This window comes from Puma concolor, chromosome C2, assembly GCF_028749965.1.
Source record: "Puma concolor isolate L17-30 chromosome C2, mPumCon1.1.hap2, whole genome shotgun sequence".
Taxonomy (NCBI): Eukaryota; Metazoa; Chordata; class Mammalia; order Carnivora; family Felidae; genus Puma; species Puma concolor.
The window spans coordinates 29851368-29869344 of record NC_141675.1 but is presented as its reverse complement, the minus strand read 5'-3'; the positions used below and the strand labels follow the sequence as shown (position 1 = coordinate 29869344).

General features: G+C 40.7%; 1 protein-coding gene across 4 annotated transcripts in view; it reads left to right on the top strand.

The window, feature by feature from the left end:
• Positions 1-8331, top strand: part of TOPBP1 (DNA topoisomerase II binding protein 1) — a 62145-nt gene extending 53814 nt beyond the window's left edge. For all 4 annotated transcript variants that reach the window (XM_086674317.1, XM_086674318.1, XM_086674320.1 and 1 more), the window contains one exon: positions 7436-8331. In XM_086674317.1, coding sequence (XP_086530443.1) covers positions 7436-7576 — 141 coding nt within the window. In that variant the 3' untranslated portion in view covers positions 7577-8331. The remainder of the gene's footprint in view (positions 1-7435) is intronic.
• Positions 8332-17977: the final 9646 nt, after the last annotated feature.

The window sequence follows — 17977 nt, the reverse complement described above, 5'->3', positions numbered from 1 at the left end:
TGTGTGAAAGTTCTTTCTTCTGTGCTCACACTTGACTGATAGATAAGTTCCAACCCAGCCTTTGACGCCCATCCAAACTGTTTTCTCCTTGGACTTTTGATTGCTTGTCTCCTTGCTCCTAGTATTGCTGTTGGGTAGTTAAAGCCTTCCTGATTCATAATCTATGTAACTAATCTAGTAGGAAGCTCTTTTTATCCCTAGTTTTCTAAAATTTCAAAATGATAGGTTATCATGTGGGTCTTTTTATATAATGCCATACATGATAAGCCTCTTCTGGTCTGGTAACTTGTATCTTTCAGTTCTGGGAAATCTTGAATTATGTCAGTGATGATTTTTATTTTCCCGCTCCATTTTCTGTTCATTCCTTCTGGTACTTCTGCTACTTACATATTGGATTTTCTTATTTCGCAAGTATTTTTAATCTTCACTTTTTGAGAGGTTCCCTCAGTTCATTCTTCTCCTTTTGTTAGCTCTTCACTTGGGTATCATGTTTTTAATAAGCAAGACCTTTTTTTAGTTTTTTTGAATTTACATTTTAGTATTTTAATAACATCTTTTTTTGCTTCATAGATGTGATACCTTCTACTAGATGTCAGGATTTACTGGTTTATTTTTCAAACTTCTCTTATTTCTGCATACTCTCCTCATCCACTAAGCTGCATTCACCTCTTTGGGTCTTTATCTTCCATGTTAGAGGAATTTATCAGACATTTGGTAATTCTTGGCTTTCTGTTCATGGTTAAGAGTAGAGGATTAAAAGCTGATTGGAAGTACCGAGTGCACAAGTCTTGGCAGCTTTGATCTGAATGCAGTAGTCTGGGTGGTCTAGTTATTGGGGACTCTCTTCTAGGTTCATACTTCATGTACTTCTTGAATTGTTTCAGTTGATTCAAAAAGGAGTCTTCCTGTGGATAGAGTGTATTATGCTAAGTGAAATAAGTCAGTCAAATAGCCTGTGATTTCACTCATATGTGGAATTTAAGATACAAACCAGATGAACATAAGGGAAGGGAAGCAAAAATAAGATAAAAACAGGTAGACAAACCATAAAAGATTCTTAAATACAGAAAACAAACAGGGTTGATGGAGGGAAGGGGGTGGGGGGATGGGCTAGATGGATGATGCATACTAAGGAGGGCACTTGTTATGATGAGCACTGGGTGTTATATGTAAATTATACACATGAAACCAGTTTACCGTATGTGTTAAGTAGAATTTAAATAAACAATTGACATGAAGAAAAACAACGAGGAGTCTTGCAATCTGCAAGGAGGAGTCTGGCCACCTTTTGTTTTACCTGAGATGCAATTGACATAACATTAATTTCAGATGTCCAACGTAACAATTGCGTGTGTTAATATATATATACAAAATGATCACCATAAGTCTAGTTAATATCCATCACCACACATTGGCAAGTTTTCTTTCTTGTGAGAACTCCCAAGATTGAGTCTCTTAGCAACTTTCAAATATACCATACAATATTAACTGTGGTCACCATATTGTACATTATATCCTCAGGACTTACTTATTTTATAACTGGAAGTTTGTACGTCTTGGTCACCCTTACCCATTTCCCTAAGCCCTCCAGCCCTGCATCTGGCAGCCTCTCTTTGGTTCTGTGTGTCTATCACATTTGGGGGATTTGTGGGTTTTATTTTGGTTTTTGTTTTAGATTCCACTTACAAGTGAGATCATCTGGTATTCTGTCTTTTATCCGACTTATTTCAGTTAGCATTAAGGCCATCAAGGTCCATCCATTTTGCTGCAGTTGGCAGGGTTCCTTGGCTGAAATATTTTTTATGGCTGATTAATCCATTGTTGTGTGTATATTAGGTTTTTATTCATCTGTCTGCAAGTACTCAGGTTGTTTTCATATCTTGGCTATTGAAAATAATGCTGTAGGGGTGCCTTGGTGGCTCAGTCAGTTGAGCGTACAACTTCAGCTCAGGTCATGATCTCACGGTTCGTGAGTTCGAGCCCTGCATCTGGCTCTGCTGACAGCTCAGAGCCTGGAGCCTGCTTCCAATTCTGTGTCTCCTTTCCTCTCCCCCTCACACTCTGTCTCTTTCTCTCAAAAATAAACGTTAAAAAAAATTTTTTTAAAGAAAATAATACTGTAATGAACATAGGGGTGCAGAAATCTTTTCAAATTGTTTTCATTTTGGATAAATACGTAAAGTCAAATTGCTGAGTCCTAGGTAGTTTTATTTTTCATTTTTTTAAATTGAAATATACAGTGTTGTATTAGTTTCAGGTGTACAATATAATGATTCAATAATTCTGTACATGGTTCAGTGCTTATCAAGAGAAGTATACTCTTAAGGTAGTTCAAGTTTTAATTTTTTGAGGAAAAAAATAATGGCTGCACCAATTTATACCCCACTAAGAGTACAAAGAGTTCTCTCTTCTCCATATCCTCACCAACACTTTTTAATTCTAATGTGTTTGGTAATATTTTGTTATGGTTTTGATTTGCATTTCTTTGATGATAAGTGACGTTGAACACCTTTTCACGTACCTGTTGACCTTCTATATGTCTTTGGGAAAATATTCAGATCTTCACATTTTTAATCAGATTGTTTTGGATATTAACCCCTATCAGATATATGATTTGCAAATAATTTTCTCCCTTTGTTAAGTTGCCTTTCTGTTGATGGTTTCCTTTGCTGTCCAGAAGCTTTTTAGTCTGATGTCATCCCACTTATTAATTTTTGCTTGTGTTGCTTTTGTTTTTGGTGTGAAGTCCAAAAAATTTTTACCAAGAGAAATGTCAAAGGAACTCACTCATTACAGGGGCGCCTGAGTGGCTCAGTCAGTGAAGCGTCCAGCTTCCTCTCAGGTCATGATCTCGTAGTTCGTGGGTTTGAGCTCCACGTTTGGCTCTGTGCTGACAGCTCAGAGCCTGAAGCCTGCTTTGGATTCTGTGTCTCCCTGTCTCTGCCCCCTCGGGCTCATGACCTCTCTTTCTCTCTCTCTCTCAAAAATAAACATTAAAAAAATTTTTTTTAAGGAGCTCCTTACAGATTTCTTTTAGTTTTATGGTTTTATGTCTTGGGTCTTTCATCCAAATCTTTAATCCATCTTGAGTTTATTTTTGAGTATGATGTAAGATCACGGTCCCATTTCATTCTTTTACATGTGGCTGTCTAGTTTTTCCAACACCATTTATTGAAGAAACCATCCTCTTCCCATTAGATATTCTTGGCTCTTTTGTAATTGACCACAAATCCCTGGGTTTAATTCTGAGTTTTCTATTCTGTTGTATTGATCTCTTTGGATGCCAGTACCATACTGTTTTGATTGCCATAGCATTGTAATATAGTTTAAAATCAGGGAGCATGATGCCTCCAGCTTTGTTCTTTCTCAAGATTGTTTTGGCTATTTGGAGTCTTTGTGAGTCATACAGATTTTAGGTTTGTCCGATCTCTGGTAAAAATATGCCATTGGAATTTTGATAGGGATTGCATTGAATATGTAGATTTCTTTGGGTAGTGTGGACATTTTAACAATGTTAATTCTTCCAGTTCTTGAGCACAGATCTCTATTCATTTGTCATCTTTTAAACAGGGTATCTTTGGGTCTTGCTTGTTAATTCTTTAGTGTAGTTATTGATATGACTGGGTTTATGGTTTTTTGCAATTTGTTTTCATTTTCTCTCCTTTGTTCTTGTGTTCCTCCTTTCTTGCCTTTTTTTTTTTTTTTGCTTGGCGGCAGGGTGTGTTTTGCTCAACAGATTACAATATACTTCCTTAACCTTTCATAGTCTAGGTAGAATCATGTGCCACTTCACACAGAAGGCAGAAAACTTGGAATCATACGGGTTCCTTTGCTTCCCCTGTCCTTTAAATTCGGAGACAGTAAACTGTAGCTCACAGGCCAGATCCTATCCCCTGCCTTTTTTATAAAGTTCTACTGGAACACAGCTGCATTCACGCATTTGCATATTCTCTGTTCTTCTTTTGCACTCCAACAGCCGGCTTGAGTAGTTGCAACAGACCATCTGTCCTACACAGCCTAAAACATTTAATGTCTAGTTCTTTAATGTAAAGCAGGGGCCAGCAAACTTTCTGGTATCAGTTTTCCTTCAGCCTGAAAAAATTTGGTTTGTAGTATAAGTCTGATGGGACCAATTCTAGTGGTTTTTTTTTTGTTTTTTTTTTTTCTGTTTTTGAAAGTGTATATTTTACCTTTATTCTTGAAGGATCTTTTTGTAGGATATAGGATTTGGGGTTGATATTTTTTTTCTTCTTCTTCTGCTACTTTAAAGATTCCACTTTCTTGCGGCCTCCATGGTTTCTGATAAGAAGTCAGTGGTAATTTGAATTCTTCTGTGTGCAATGCAGTATGTCATTTTTTTTTCCTGACTGTTCACAATTTTCATCTTTGGTTTTCACCATTTATGATATTTCCAGATGCTGTTTCTTTACATTAATCGTGCTTGGTTTCTGCGGAGCTGTGTCAGTCTGGAACTTTCACCAGATTTGAGAAATTTTGGCCATTATTTCTGTTCCATTAGGAATTTAGTCACTCATACCTTTTGATACAGTTCCACAGGTCCCTAAAGCTGTGTTTAGTTTATTTGCAGTCATTTTTCTGTGTTTTTCTGATTGACCAATACCTCTTTATCTGCCTACAACTTTACTGATTTTTTTCTGTTATTTTCATTCTGCTCTTAAGCCTATTCCAGGAGATTTTTTTTTTCAATACTAAATTTTGTTTTATTTAAATAGGCTTCACCCCCAGCACAGAGCCCAAGGCAGGGCTTGAACTCACAACCCTGAGATCAAGAGATGGAACACATAACCAACTGGGCCACTCAGGCACTGTGAAATTAAGTTTTTTTGTATCTGGAATCTCTATGGCTTCTAGTTCTGCTTTTTCATTTCACTCAAGTGTAATAGCTGCTTTGGTATCACTGTTTACTATCCAACATCTGGGTCATGACAAGATGTTCCATTTATTTTGAGTTAATTGTAGATTTAAAAATGCAGTTATAAGAAATAATGCAGTGTCCCCCAGTAGATAAGGTCTTGCAAAAATGTAGTAAAATTTTACGGCTAGGGCATTGACATGATGCAGTCTATGTGTATTCCAATACCCCCCACTTCTCCTTATGTGTCTGCCACCACAGTCAAGATACAGAACACTCTGTCACTAGAGCCATCCTTCATTTTGCCTTTTCTTACTCACACCCACCTCCTTCCCTTCATTCTCTTCTGAGCTGTCTTACTTCTGGCAACCACTAATCCATTGTCAGTTTCTGTAATTTTGTCATTTAAAATCTTAAATGGAATCAGTATAATGTCTAATCTTTGGCTTTTTTTTTAATCAAGTTGTTACTTGTATCAATTTTATCTTTATTGCTGAATAGTTCAGATGTACTACAGCTTTAACCATTAACCTATTGAAGGACATCTGGGTTATTTCTATTTTGGGGCTGTTATGAATAAAGCTGCTCTGGGGCACCTGGGTGGCTCAGACACTTGAGCAACCAACTCTTGATTTCAGCTCAGGTCATGATCTCCCAGTCATGGCATTGAGCCCTGCTTTGGGCTCTGCACTGAGTGTGGAGCTTGCTTGGGATTCTCTCTCTCCACCCCCTCTCTACCCCTCCCCAACTCCCACGTGTGCTCTCAAACATTTAAAAAAAAAAAAAAAAAAAGCTGCCATGAACATTTGTGAGAAAAGATTTCATTACACTGGGATAAATGATTGAGAGTGTGTTTTCGGAGTGGTCATATTTTAAATTCCTACCAGTGTTGTTTTTCTGTATCCTTGTCAGCATCTGTCTCTTATTTTAGCCATTCAGTTGATGTGTAGGTAATCTCTCACTGTGGCTTTAATATGCATTTCTATAATGGCTCATCAGAGTGACTGTGATATGCTTTTGTCCTCTTCATAAAGGTCCTATGAGGTGTGAGGTTCATGTAGGTATGAAATTTAGGTAAAAAATGGTCTTAGAATGTCCAGTTGCTCCACCATAAAAACCATCCTCCATTTAGTTGCTTTGAACCTTTGCCAGAATTCACTTGGGCATGTTGTGGGGGCTATTTCTGGGTTTTCCACCCTACTCATCTAGGTGTCTTTACCTCTGCAATAGCGTCCTATTATACATGTAGTAAGCCCTGATGTGAAGCAGTCCTCTTTACTCTTCTTTTTCAAGACAGTCTCAGCTGTTCTAGGGCCTGCACCTTTCTGTGTAAGTTTTTAAATAAGTTTATTTACATGCCTACGAAAACATTTTGCTACCATTTTGATAGGAATCAAGTGAATTGACATCTTGACTATATTATCTTTACTATATTAAGCCTTTTGGTCCATGAACACAGCATGTCTACTTAGTTCATCTTTGATTTCTTTCATTAGCATTTTGTAAGTTTCAGTATATGTTTTAGGTTTTCTTTCTTTTTTGGGCTTTTGGATTCTAATTGTTTTTTCTTGAGAATGGGTCATGTTCTTCAGATGTGGAGTAATTTTGGATATATCTGGACATTATAAGTTGTAGAAACTCTAGATTCTGTTGTGTTCCTCAGGAGAATGCCATTCTGTTTGCTTCGCAGGCACCTTCTGCAATACGTGGGGGCTTAAATCTTTAGCCTTACGTTGAGCCACCTCTGTACATCCATGGGGAGAAGTGAAAGATTTGGGCAGAGTTCACAACAGACTTTGGGACTTCCCCTGCTCCTTCCTGAGATTTCCCACCTCATTTTCCAGTGGCTGTGGTTTCAGGCCGTTAATGCTACATGTTTTCTGTTGAGGTTTAGCCAGACCACATGACACAGACTGGGGCTTCTCAGACCAAAAACAAACAAATGACAAAAAGAGAAATTCACCCCTGACCAAGTGTCAACCCCTTCTAGTATTTGCCTGATCTCATTTCCTCTCCTGTGTCTTGTGTTAGGTGCTTTTAATATATTTGGGTCACAAGTTGTCATCCAGGGGAAGAGTCCAATCAAAAGATTTATTTTCATGTTATCCAGTCTGCCATCTTGCTAGAAAACCAAGTTTTATCACACTTGTAATAGGGAGGAAAGGTCCTTTTCAGTCAGGATATGGTTATAAGAGAATTGCAAAGGTTTTTGAGGCAGGTAGAGTAGAGTATATGAATTTTGGCTTTGCCACCTGCTAGTTCTATAATATTATTTAACCTTTATCTTATCTGTAAAATAAGTAAAAAAGATTTTCAAAAACTGACACTAAGTATAAGGTGTCACTTCTTAACCCTACTTTACAAATGAAACCGTTATCAAGATCCAAGCTATGAATTTTTCTGATAAAAGGTGAGATTTTGTCACACACAGTCTGTTCCCTAAATGTGACAAGGGCTAGGTAGCACCTTAAAAGACAAAATTATTTTGGTTAAAGAATTACCTAATAACACTTTGAAATCTGAAAAAAAAATGAACAGTGTTTTTTTTCCCCGCTTTTATAGGAATCCCCTCCTCAAGTAGAAAACTACTGTCTATCAGAAACTATTTCATTTCTTCAGAATAAGGAACCTGGGCCTGGATCATCACAGAAGAGGAAAGCTCCTACAGAGAAAAAGAAACTCAAACGACCTAGAGTAAACTAATCGTGTTTACTCTTTAGTGACCAAACCTGATCTTTTTAAATTACAAAACCTGAATGCTACGGTCATGGATTTGCATAGTGATTTAAAGACAAGTGTCTGAAGAATTCAGGTTCAGCATATAATAATGACCTTGCTTGAAATTAGTTTTTAACACCTGAAATTTTAATCACTGCAACATTAACTGTCTTGAAATAACAACAAAATACAAATCCTCCTCTAGCTTGTCATTAAACCACATTGAAGTGTGTAAGGGACTTTTTATTTATTTTCTTGTAAATAGCTGAGGCTGTAGTTTAGTGGAAGTTTTAGCAAGGTGATGGATTTTACCTTAAAATGCCTGCATTAATTCATAACAAGGAAGTTATCAATTGGGATTTATTCACGTTTCCCCTGATTCTCCTCACTACTTTCCTGCTTTTTAACAGGAGCCTGAGCACAAGGTTTAATGAGGAACCAAGGCTTTAAACTAAAATGTGTGAGTGTATATATATGTACATGCATGTTTGTACAAATCTCCATGATATTTGCCAAGTTTGGGTGCTAAAACTTGGAAAATAAAGAATAAAAAAGAAAACCTATCTGGGCAACTAGTTTAAGTAATCTCTACACCCAACATGGGACTCAGACTCATGACCCTAAGATCACATCACACGCTCTACCTACCTACTGTGCTGGCCAGGTGCCCCCCCATTCAATTAAGTTTTTAAATGCAAAGCATTTCTTTTGTTGAAACAATAAATGATGTGTAAAATTTAGCTTAAGCAAATTGCTCTATTTCTCATTTATTTAGAATATTGTATTAACTGGGTTTAAAAAAAACCCTTTTGTTGGAACTATAAAATTGCATTAGCCTTTATTAATCTAATCTGAACCCCAAGTACTACATGTGTTACCACAGTCCTCTACAGGTAAAGCTACCTCATTTTGTTGAAGGGACAAACCAGAATTAGAACCATGGTTTTTATGTAAATGGTCCCATTCCTACTGATTTTCTGAAAGGCAAACTCAAATGGTGATGGGTCCAAGTTCTTAACCTGGAACAAAACCTCTCAAGTTTTTATCAGATCTTCCTCTGAATGGAGGGAAATAATGGGTTATCGCAGCCCTCACAATTGGCCCTTCAAAGTTTTCAGCTTTGAGCTAATTCACGGCTTAGGACAAAAATTCCTACAGAAATAGCCTTCGCATGTAAACTTCACCCTCCCCACATAGAAACCACACTGGCCTGTTTTTTATCAGCCATTTTGTGTGATCTGAGTTTTCACTGGCAGTAAAAGATCCTATTTCTATCCCACATAAAATTATATAATGTACCATATTCTTTTCTGCCAAGATTATGAACGGTTTCTCCAGTCAGTTCTGAAAACACATAGTTTATAAAGAGTCCAGATGTCAACTCCTCCCGATTCTCCAGAATCTCTAGATCAACAAGTTTGGCTTTGGCTTTGCTTCATAGGCCTTCTTACATGCAAATAATGCCAAATAGGAAACTCTCTCATTTAAGAAGAAAAACAAAAGCTTTCCTTAATTATTCTTAGTTTCTCCAAAGAATTGCAATCGCATTTTAATGTGACACTTAAATTAGCATTTCGTATTCCTCCATGCATTCTCTTGTACATCTGCCTGGTGTCCAGCATTCATTAATCCAGCAAATATTCCTTAGACTGTAAGTAGCACGTGGGATTCAGGAGCAAACCACCTAGAAAGCATGCCTAGTCACAGAGATTAAAGAGGCAGGCTCTGTATTACAGACTGTGTGAAACAATTCAAATTCAGAAGTTGAAGCCTAACCCCCAAAGTGACTGCTTGGAGATAGGGCTTTTAAGGAGGTAATTAGGTTAGACAAGATCTTAATGTTTATTTTTGAGAGAGTATGAGCAGGGGAGGAGCAGAGAGATGGGAGACAGAGGATCTGAAGCGGGCTGTGCACTGTCAATGCAAAGCCCAACGTGGGGCTCGAACTCATGATGAACTGTGAGATCATGACCTGAGTCGAAGTCACTCAACCGACTGAGCCACCCAGGCGCCCCTAGAGTGCAAAGATTCTTAACCTGGGGGCCATAATGGCTGGAATGGACACAGGAACAATTTGGTATATGTACACTTTTTAAAAGGTTGGGGAGAAAATGTCACAAAAAAAACTAGGGCAGAGCTCCTAGTTTTAGAACTCACATCTATAATTTCCCACTCCAAATAGACAAACCACTGTTGTAATTAATCTAAACCTGTTTCACAGGTACACCTCTCACCCAGAGGTGCTTTAATACACAGTGCTCTATATCAGGGGTTGCCAAACTTTTCTATAGAAGTCCAGATAGTAAACATTTTAAGCTTTGTGGGCTGGATCTTTGTGACATTTTCTCCCCAACCTTTTAAAACCATAAAAAATCACAGCTACACAAAAATAGGCAGTGGGCCACAGAACACTGACTCCCACTCTATAATCCTAAAAATACTTTTAATCTAGATCTGTCAACAAAGCAAAGCACGCAGCTCTTTGTTTTTCTGCAATCTCAGCATAAACCTCGCTTCTGGTTCGCAACCCAGTCAGGAGGGACCTCACGACCCCTAGCAAACTCCCAGACTGAAGGGCTTGAATCCCACATCTGGCACTCCCAACTTTTAAGAGCCACATCTGAGAGACGAGACCCCAGAACTACTAGCTTTGAAAGCCAAAGGGACTTGTATCCAGGAGACCCACAAGGCTGCAGCAATCTGAGAAACAGCTCTTAAAGGGCTGCTGCGGACTCCAGGGCCCAGAGCAGAGGCAGCTGACCAGAAAGTGCCCGTTTTGTACAAGAGGCCTAGTTGCTTATCTTAAAGCTCCAGCCTGAGGGGCAGGCACCCAATTTAAAACGCATAGGCCCTACTGAAATACTCCCCAAAGTCTGATACCTGGCAGGCGCCATCTTGCCCTCTCCCTCTGCACCCCCCCACTGTCCTCCCCCCCAACCCCCACCCCCACACACACTGGGAAAGGAGCTCGTGCACCCATGTGATGCTCTGCTTTTATGTCTGGTGCCCCAGTTTTTGCAGCAGCTGCCGCCCAGGGGACACCTCTTGATCACCCGGCACAAGCAGCTTCCATTTGGGGGTTCCATGGGACTATTAACAAATGCAGCAACAGTTCTTAACTGGCTACCGTCTCCCAGGGCACAGTGCGGAACCAGCCACCGAAACGTAGCCCCAGACTTTGTGTGAAGGAGGCCATGTTGCTTTAACCTTCAGCCTGAAGGGCAGGCTTCTGATGTCACATCTAGAGGCCTGAGGGCACGGTTTCTGCCCCCTCCTCTGGCCTCACTCCCAGTCACTGGCATTTCCCAGGGAGGAGCTGGTACACATATCTGGTGCCCAGGTTTGTGTGCCATCTGTCTAGAGAACACCCCTGGTCACCTGGTTCTGGTGGCCAGCAGGGGCTAAGTTCACAGGTCCCGTATTTTAACAAATGCAGAAAGAGTGCTTCACTGGCTGCCTCCTGGGGCACAGCCTGGGGACAGCCACTGAAACACAGGGCAGTCTTTCTGTGAGAGCTCTGTCAGCTTAGCTTTATGGCTGTGGCCTGAGGGGCTGGCTTCTAATTAAAACATGTATCTAAGGGCCAGTACAATCCTCTCCAGAGACCTGAGTGCGATGTTACCTTCAAATTCCCTCTGCCTTGCTCCAGGTCACCAGTATCTCCTAAAAAGGAGCTTGTGCACACATTTGGTGCCCCACTTTTTGCAACTACTGCCTAGGAGACACCCCTTGACCACCTGGGTCTGGTGGCCAGCAGGTCTTATGTTCATGGGTCCCACGGGGCCTTGATAGTCCAAGAAACAGTTCGTAAGTGGCTACCACCGCCAGGGTCCAGCAGACTGAAACAGAGAGCCTGGAGGTGTGTGAGAGGCTGATTAGCCTCATAGCTGTGGTCTGAGAGGCTGGCTTCTAATTGAATACACATCTGGAGGCCAACTACCATCTTTTGCAGAGACCAGGAAGGGGGTTCAGTGGGCACCATATTCTCATTCTCCCTCTGTCCCACCCAGGTCACTGGTGCCTTTGGGAAAGGAATGTGGTGCCCCAACACCATCTGGTACCCCAGCATTTATACCACCCAAAAGGTTCCTTGATAGCCTGGCTCTGGTGGCTGGTGGGGCTTCTGTTCAAGGTTCAATGGGACAGTAGCAAATAAAGAAACATTTCTTAACTGGCAATCACCCCATGGCTCAGTGCAGAGGGGGCAGACAGAAATGCTCATTTCCCACTCTTCCCTGAAAAAGGTGTATTTGCATACTTTAAAAGCTTCTGTGTGAGGATCTGGCTTCCAACCAGCCTGAATCTGGGTACTGACTGAGATCCTCCCCTTTGGGACATGGACAGGTCTTGGCACACTTTCAACTACCAGGAATCTAACAATAAAGTAAGCCGCTTGTACAATCACAAAGGTTGATGAGACACTCAAGAGCTAGGGCAGGGTTGAACAGTAAGGATGGTCTACACTAGCCCACTCCTTCAAAATTGAAAGGGGTGGCTCTGTCCTCTAATACACAGAAACCAACAGAGGAAAAGAAAGAATAAAAACCTCAGAATAAGGGGCACCTGGGTGGCTCGGTCCATTAAGCATATGACTCTTGACTTCAGCTCAGGTTGTGATCTTGCGGTTCGGAAGTTCGAGCCCTACATCCAGCTCTGCACTGACAGTGCAGAGCCTGCTTGGGACTCTCTCTCACTGCCCCTCCCATTTCTCTATCTCTCTCAAAATAAAAAAATAAACACCTCAAAATAAGACCATAGTGAAATGGAGGTAAGTGATTTACCTTATAAAGACTTCAAGATAATGGTCAGAAAGATGCTCACCAAGCTCAAAATAATGAATGAACGAAGTGAAAATTTCAACAGAGAGGAAATATAACAAAGTACCAAACAGAAGTCACAGAGCTGAAGAATACAGTAGCTGAACTAAAGGAAGCTAGATAGGGGCACCTGGGTGGTTCAGTTGGACTGAAGCGTCTGACTTCGGCTCAGGTCATGATCTCACCATTCGTGAGTTTGAGCCCTGCATCGAGCTCTGTGATGACAGCTCAGAGCCTGGAGCCTGCTTCAGATTCTGTGCCTTCCTCTCTCTCTTGGCCCCTCACCCACTCATGCTTTCTCTCTCTCTTTCTCTCTTTTTCTTGCTCTCTTTTTCTGTTTCTCTCTCTCAAAAATAAGCATTAAAAACACACACACACACACGAAAACAAAAGGAGGCTAGATGAAGCAAAAGAAAGGATCAGTGAACTCAAAGACAGGGCTGTGGAAATCAATGAATCAGAACAGCAAAAAGAAAAAAGATGAAAACAAGTGAATATAGCTTAAGGGACTTACAGGACATCATCAAGAAAATCACTATATGCATTACAGGGCTCTCAGAGGGAGAAGAGAGGAGGGCAGAAAATGTATGAAGAAATAATGGCCAAAAACTTCTCTAATCTGGGGGAGGAAATAGGCATCTAGACCAAGGAAGCCCATAGAGTTCCAAATAAAAAGGAATCCAAAGAGACCCCCACCAAGACATGTTATAATTAAAGTGTCAAAAGTTAGAGACAACAAGGGGGAGCTTAAAAAGATGGCAGAGTAAGAGGATCCTGAACTCATTTCCTCCCACAGACACATCAAGCCTGCAGCTAAATATAGTGCAGCTCACTCTGTAAATGACATGAAGATTGGCAGAACAGCTCTTCCACAGCTAAAGTCATAAAGAGAAAGCCATATTGAGAAGGAAGGAGGCCAGAGATGTGGTTAGGAGCTAAACTCCCAGTGTGGTGAACCACAGGTAGGGAACCACACACACAAGGGTTATCACAGTACAAAGATCCTCCCTGAGGAATGAGGGGATCAAGCCCCACATCCAACACACCCTGCCCTGGGAAGACAAGCCCCCATAATTTCTGGCTTTTAAAATCAGCAGGGCTTAATTCTGGGAGACCCAGAGGGATACAGAAAACAGAGACTCCACTCTTAAAGGGCAAACACACTATCACTCACTCCAAGACCCATCACAGAGGCAGCAGTCTCAAAAGCACCTGGGTTTCATGTGTAAGAAATTGATGGACTGTAGGGCATGTGTCAGAGGGGCAAGAATCTGTAAGAACTTCCTCCAGGATAGAAGTGCTGGCACACATCATTTTTCTTGCCCTCCTTCAACCTAACTGCCCCAATGCTGATGAGAGCCAGTATGGACACTCTCCATGTAATGGTTAGCATCACTCACCCCACCCCAGCATTTCCCTTCAGACCCACACCACCCACCCCAGCAGGTGCTCCTCCAAAGGAGCTCCTGCCCAGCCACACCCAACTGACAGCCTTGGATGGGACCAGCATCCTCCCCAAGTGACTACTGCCCTGACACGTTGGACAGCCCTTGCCGGAACCAGCAGGGAGGGGGAGGCAGCCTTGCCCACCGGCACGTCAGCAAGAATTGCGGCAAGGACTCTCAGTGAGCTGTTCTGGGGACTAACCTCACCCAACAGGACAGCAGCTGCAGCAGGGCCTCTCAGCCAACTGTGCTGGAGGCCAGCCCTACCCACCAGCACGTCTGCACCAGTTGCAGTCAAGTCACAACAGGAGGATACACACAGTCCACACGTGGGAAGACCTGGAGGGCCTGGTTCTAGCCTGGTTCTATAGAAGGGCACTACCTTCAAAACCAGGACTGTAACTGGCCTACCTAATACACAGAAACAAACACAAAGCATCAAAGTGAAGAGACAGAGGAACGTTCCATGTTCCAAATTAAAAGACAAAAACCTCAAAAGGGAACAAAACAAAACCACGATAACCAATCCACCGGTAAAGATTTTTCAAAAGTAATGGTCATAAAGATGCTTGCTTATCAGACTTGCGAGAAGAGTAAGAGTAGATGAACTCAGAACTTCAACAAAGAAATAAAAAAATGTAAAAAGAACCAATCAGAGCTGAATACAGTAAGTAAAATGAAAAATACACTAGAGGGAGTCAACAATAGATTAAAGGATGCAGCATCATGAATCAGTGATCTGGAAGACAGGGTAGTAGAAAGCAATCAAATTAAACAGCAAAAAGAAAAATGTTTTAAAAATGAGGATAGGTAAGCATCTGACTTCGGCTCAGGTCACAATCTCGCAGTTCATGAGTTCGAGCCCCGCGTCAGGCTCTTCTGTGCTGATGGCTCAGAACCCGGAGCCCACTTCAAATTCTGTGTCTCCCTCTCTCTCTGCCCCTCCCCTGCTCACGCTCTGTCTCTGTCTTTCTCAAAAATAAAAATACACATTAAAACAAAACAATAAAAGTAAGTATAGGTTATGGGGCACTTGAGTGGCCCACTTGGTTCAGTGTCTGACTTTTTTTTTTTTTTTCAACGTTTATTTATTTTTTTTGGGACAGAGAGAGACAGAGCATGAACGGGGGAGGGGCAGAGAGAGAGGGAGACACAGAATCGGAAACAGGCTCCAGGCTCCGAGCCATCAGCCCAGAGCCTGACGCGGGGCTCGAACTCACGGACCGCGAGATCGTGACCTGGCTGAAGTGGGACGCTTAACCGACTGCGCCACCCAGGCGCCCCCAGTGTCTGACTTTTGATCTCAGCTCAGGTCTCAGTCTCAGGATCATGAGTTCAAGCCCTGTGTTGTACTCCATGCTGGGCATGGAGTCTACTTAAAAAGCATACAAATAAGATTTTTAAAAAATGAGGATGGGGTGCCTGGGTGGCTCAGTCGGTTAAGCTTCTGACTTCAGCTTAGGTCATGATCTCGCTGTCCATGAGTTTGAGCCCTGCATCGAGCTTTGTGCTGACAGCTCAGAGCCTGGAGCCTGCTTCGGATTGTGTCTCCCTCTCACTCTTCCCCTCCCCTGCTCACCCTCTGTCTCTCAGAAATGAATCAATGTTAATAATTTTTTTAAAGAAAAAAATAAATAAATGAAGATAGGTTAAGGGACCTCTGTGACAACATAAAATATACTAACATTCTATTACAGGGGTCCCAGAAGTAGAAAAGAGAAAGGGGGGAAGAAAATGTATTTGAAGAAATAATATATAAAACTTCCCAAATCTCGGGAGGGAAACACAGATCGCCTTTCAGGAAGCCTAGAGCTTCCCCCAACAAATGCAACCCAAGGAGGTCCATACCAAGACACATAGCAATTAAAACGGTAAAAAATGGTGACAATGAAAAAATTTTAAAGGTTGCAAGAGAAAAGAAGACAGTTATGTACTAAGGAAACGCTATAAAGATATCAGTTAATACTTCAGCAGAAATTTTGCAGGACAGAAGGGAGTGTCATGATGTATTCTAAGTGCTGAAGAAGAAAAATCTGCAGCCAAAAATACTCTATCCAGTAAGGCTATCATTTAAGGCCATCATTCATGGCTATCATTCAATAGAAGGAAGGATAGTTTCCCAGATAAGCAAAAACTGAAGGAATTCATAATCAATAAATGAACCCTATAAGAAATGTTAAGGGGAACTCTGAGTGGAAAGCAAAAATCATAAGAGTAAGAATAGGAAGCATAAAATCAAAAAATTAAGTATATCTATAAAAATCAGTTGAGAGGAACACAATGTAAAATATGATACCAAATACTGAAACATGGAGGAGAGTATAGAATGAGTTCAAAATGAAGTGACCATCAGTGTAATGTACTGCTATATGCAGATATTACATATAAACCAAATGGTAACCACAAATCAAAAAACAGTAATAGATATGCAAAAAATAAAGAACAAAGAATCCAAGTATATCACTAAAGAAAACCAGCAAATCATGAAAGAGAAAAAAAGAAGAAAGGATCAGAGAAAAGCTACAAAACCCACAAAAGTAACAAAATGAGAACAAATACATATCTACCAATAATTAGTTTTGGGGCACCTGGGTGGCTCATTTGGTTAAGCGTCCAGCTTTTGATTTCAGCTCAGGTCATGATCTCACAGTTCATGAGATCAATCCCTGCATCGGGCACTGCACTGGCAGCATAAAGCCTGCTTGGGATTCTCTCTCTCCCTCTCTGTCCTTCCCCCTTCTCACATGCACACACGCCCTCTCTCAAAATAAACAAACATTAAAAAAAACGAAAAACAAAAAATTATTAGTTCGAATGTAAATGGACCAAATGCTCCAAGCCAAAGACACAGAGTGACAGAGTGGATGAAAAAACCAAGATCCGTCTATATGCTGCCTAGAAGAGACTCATTTCAGACCTAAAGGCACCTGCAGATTGAAAGTGAGGGTATGCAGAAATATTTATCATGCAAATGGGCGTCAAAAGAAAACTAAGTAGTGGAGCACCTGGCTGACTCAGTCAGTGGAGCATGCAACTTTCAGTCTCAGGGTTATTATGTGTTTAAACCCTATGTTGGATGTAGTGATTACTTAAAAATAAAATAGAAAGAAAGAGAAAGGAAGGAAGAAGAGGAAGGAGAGGAAGGAAAGAAAAGAAAGGAAAGAAAAGGAAGAAAGGAAAGAAAGGAAAGAAAGGGAGAAGGGAAGGGAAGAAAGAAAGATATAAATAAAATAATAATGAAGGGGATACTCCAACAAGAAGATATAGCCATTGTAAATGTTTATGTCAACATGGAAGTGCCCAAATACATAATACAGTTAATAACAAACATAAAGGAACCAATTGATAGTAAAACAAAGAAACTGATAGTAAAACAATAATAGTAGGGGACCTTAACACACCACTTACATTAATGGACAGATCATCCTAACAGAGTATCACAAAGAAACAGTGGCTTTGAATGACACGCTGGACCAGATGGATTCAACAGATACATTCAGAACATTCCATCCAAAACAGTAGAATACACCTTCTTTTCAAGTGAACATGGAACATTCTCCAAAATAGATCACATATCAGGCCACAAAACAAGCATCCACAAATTGAAAACAATCAAAGTTGTACCATGTATCTTTTCTGACCACAATGCCACGAAGCTAGAAATCAACCACAAGAAAAAAGTCTGGAAAGACCACAAATACATGGAGGTTAAAAAACATGTTACTAAGCAATGAATGAGTCAAACAAGAAATCAAAGAAAAAATAGAAAACTACATGGAAACAAATGAAAATGAAAACAGTCCAAAACCTTTGAGATGCAGCAAAAGCTGTTCTAAGAGGGAAGTTTATAGCAATACAGACTTACCTCAAGAAACAAGAAAAATCTCAAATAAACCACCTAACATTACACCTAAAGCCAGAAAAAGAACAAACAAAACCAGTGGAAGGAAGGAAATAATAAAGATTAGAGCAGAAATAAAGGATGTAGAAACTATGAAAACAATAGAACAGATCAATGAAGCCAGGAGCTGGTTCTCTGAAAAGATCAACAAAATTGATAAACCTTTTTAACCGGATCTGTGAAAAAGAGAGAGGGGTGCCTGGGTGGCTTAGTCAGTTGAACG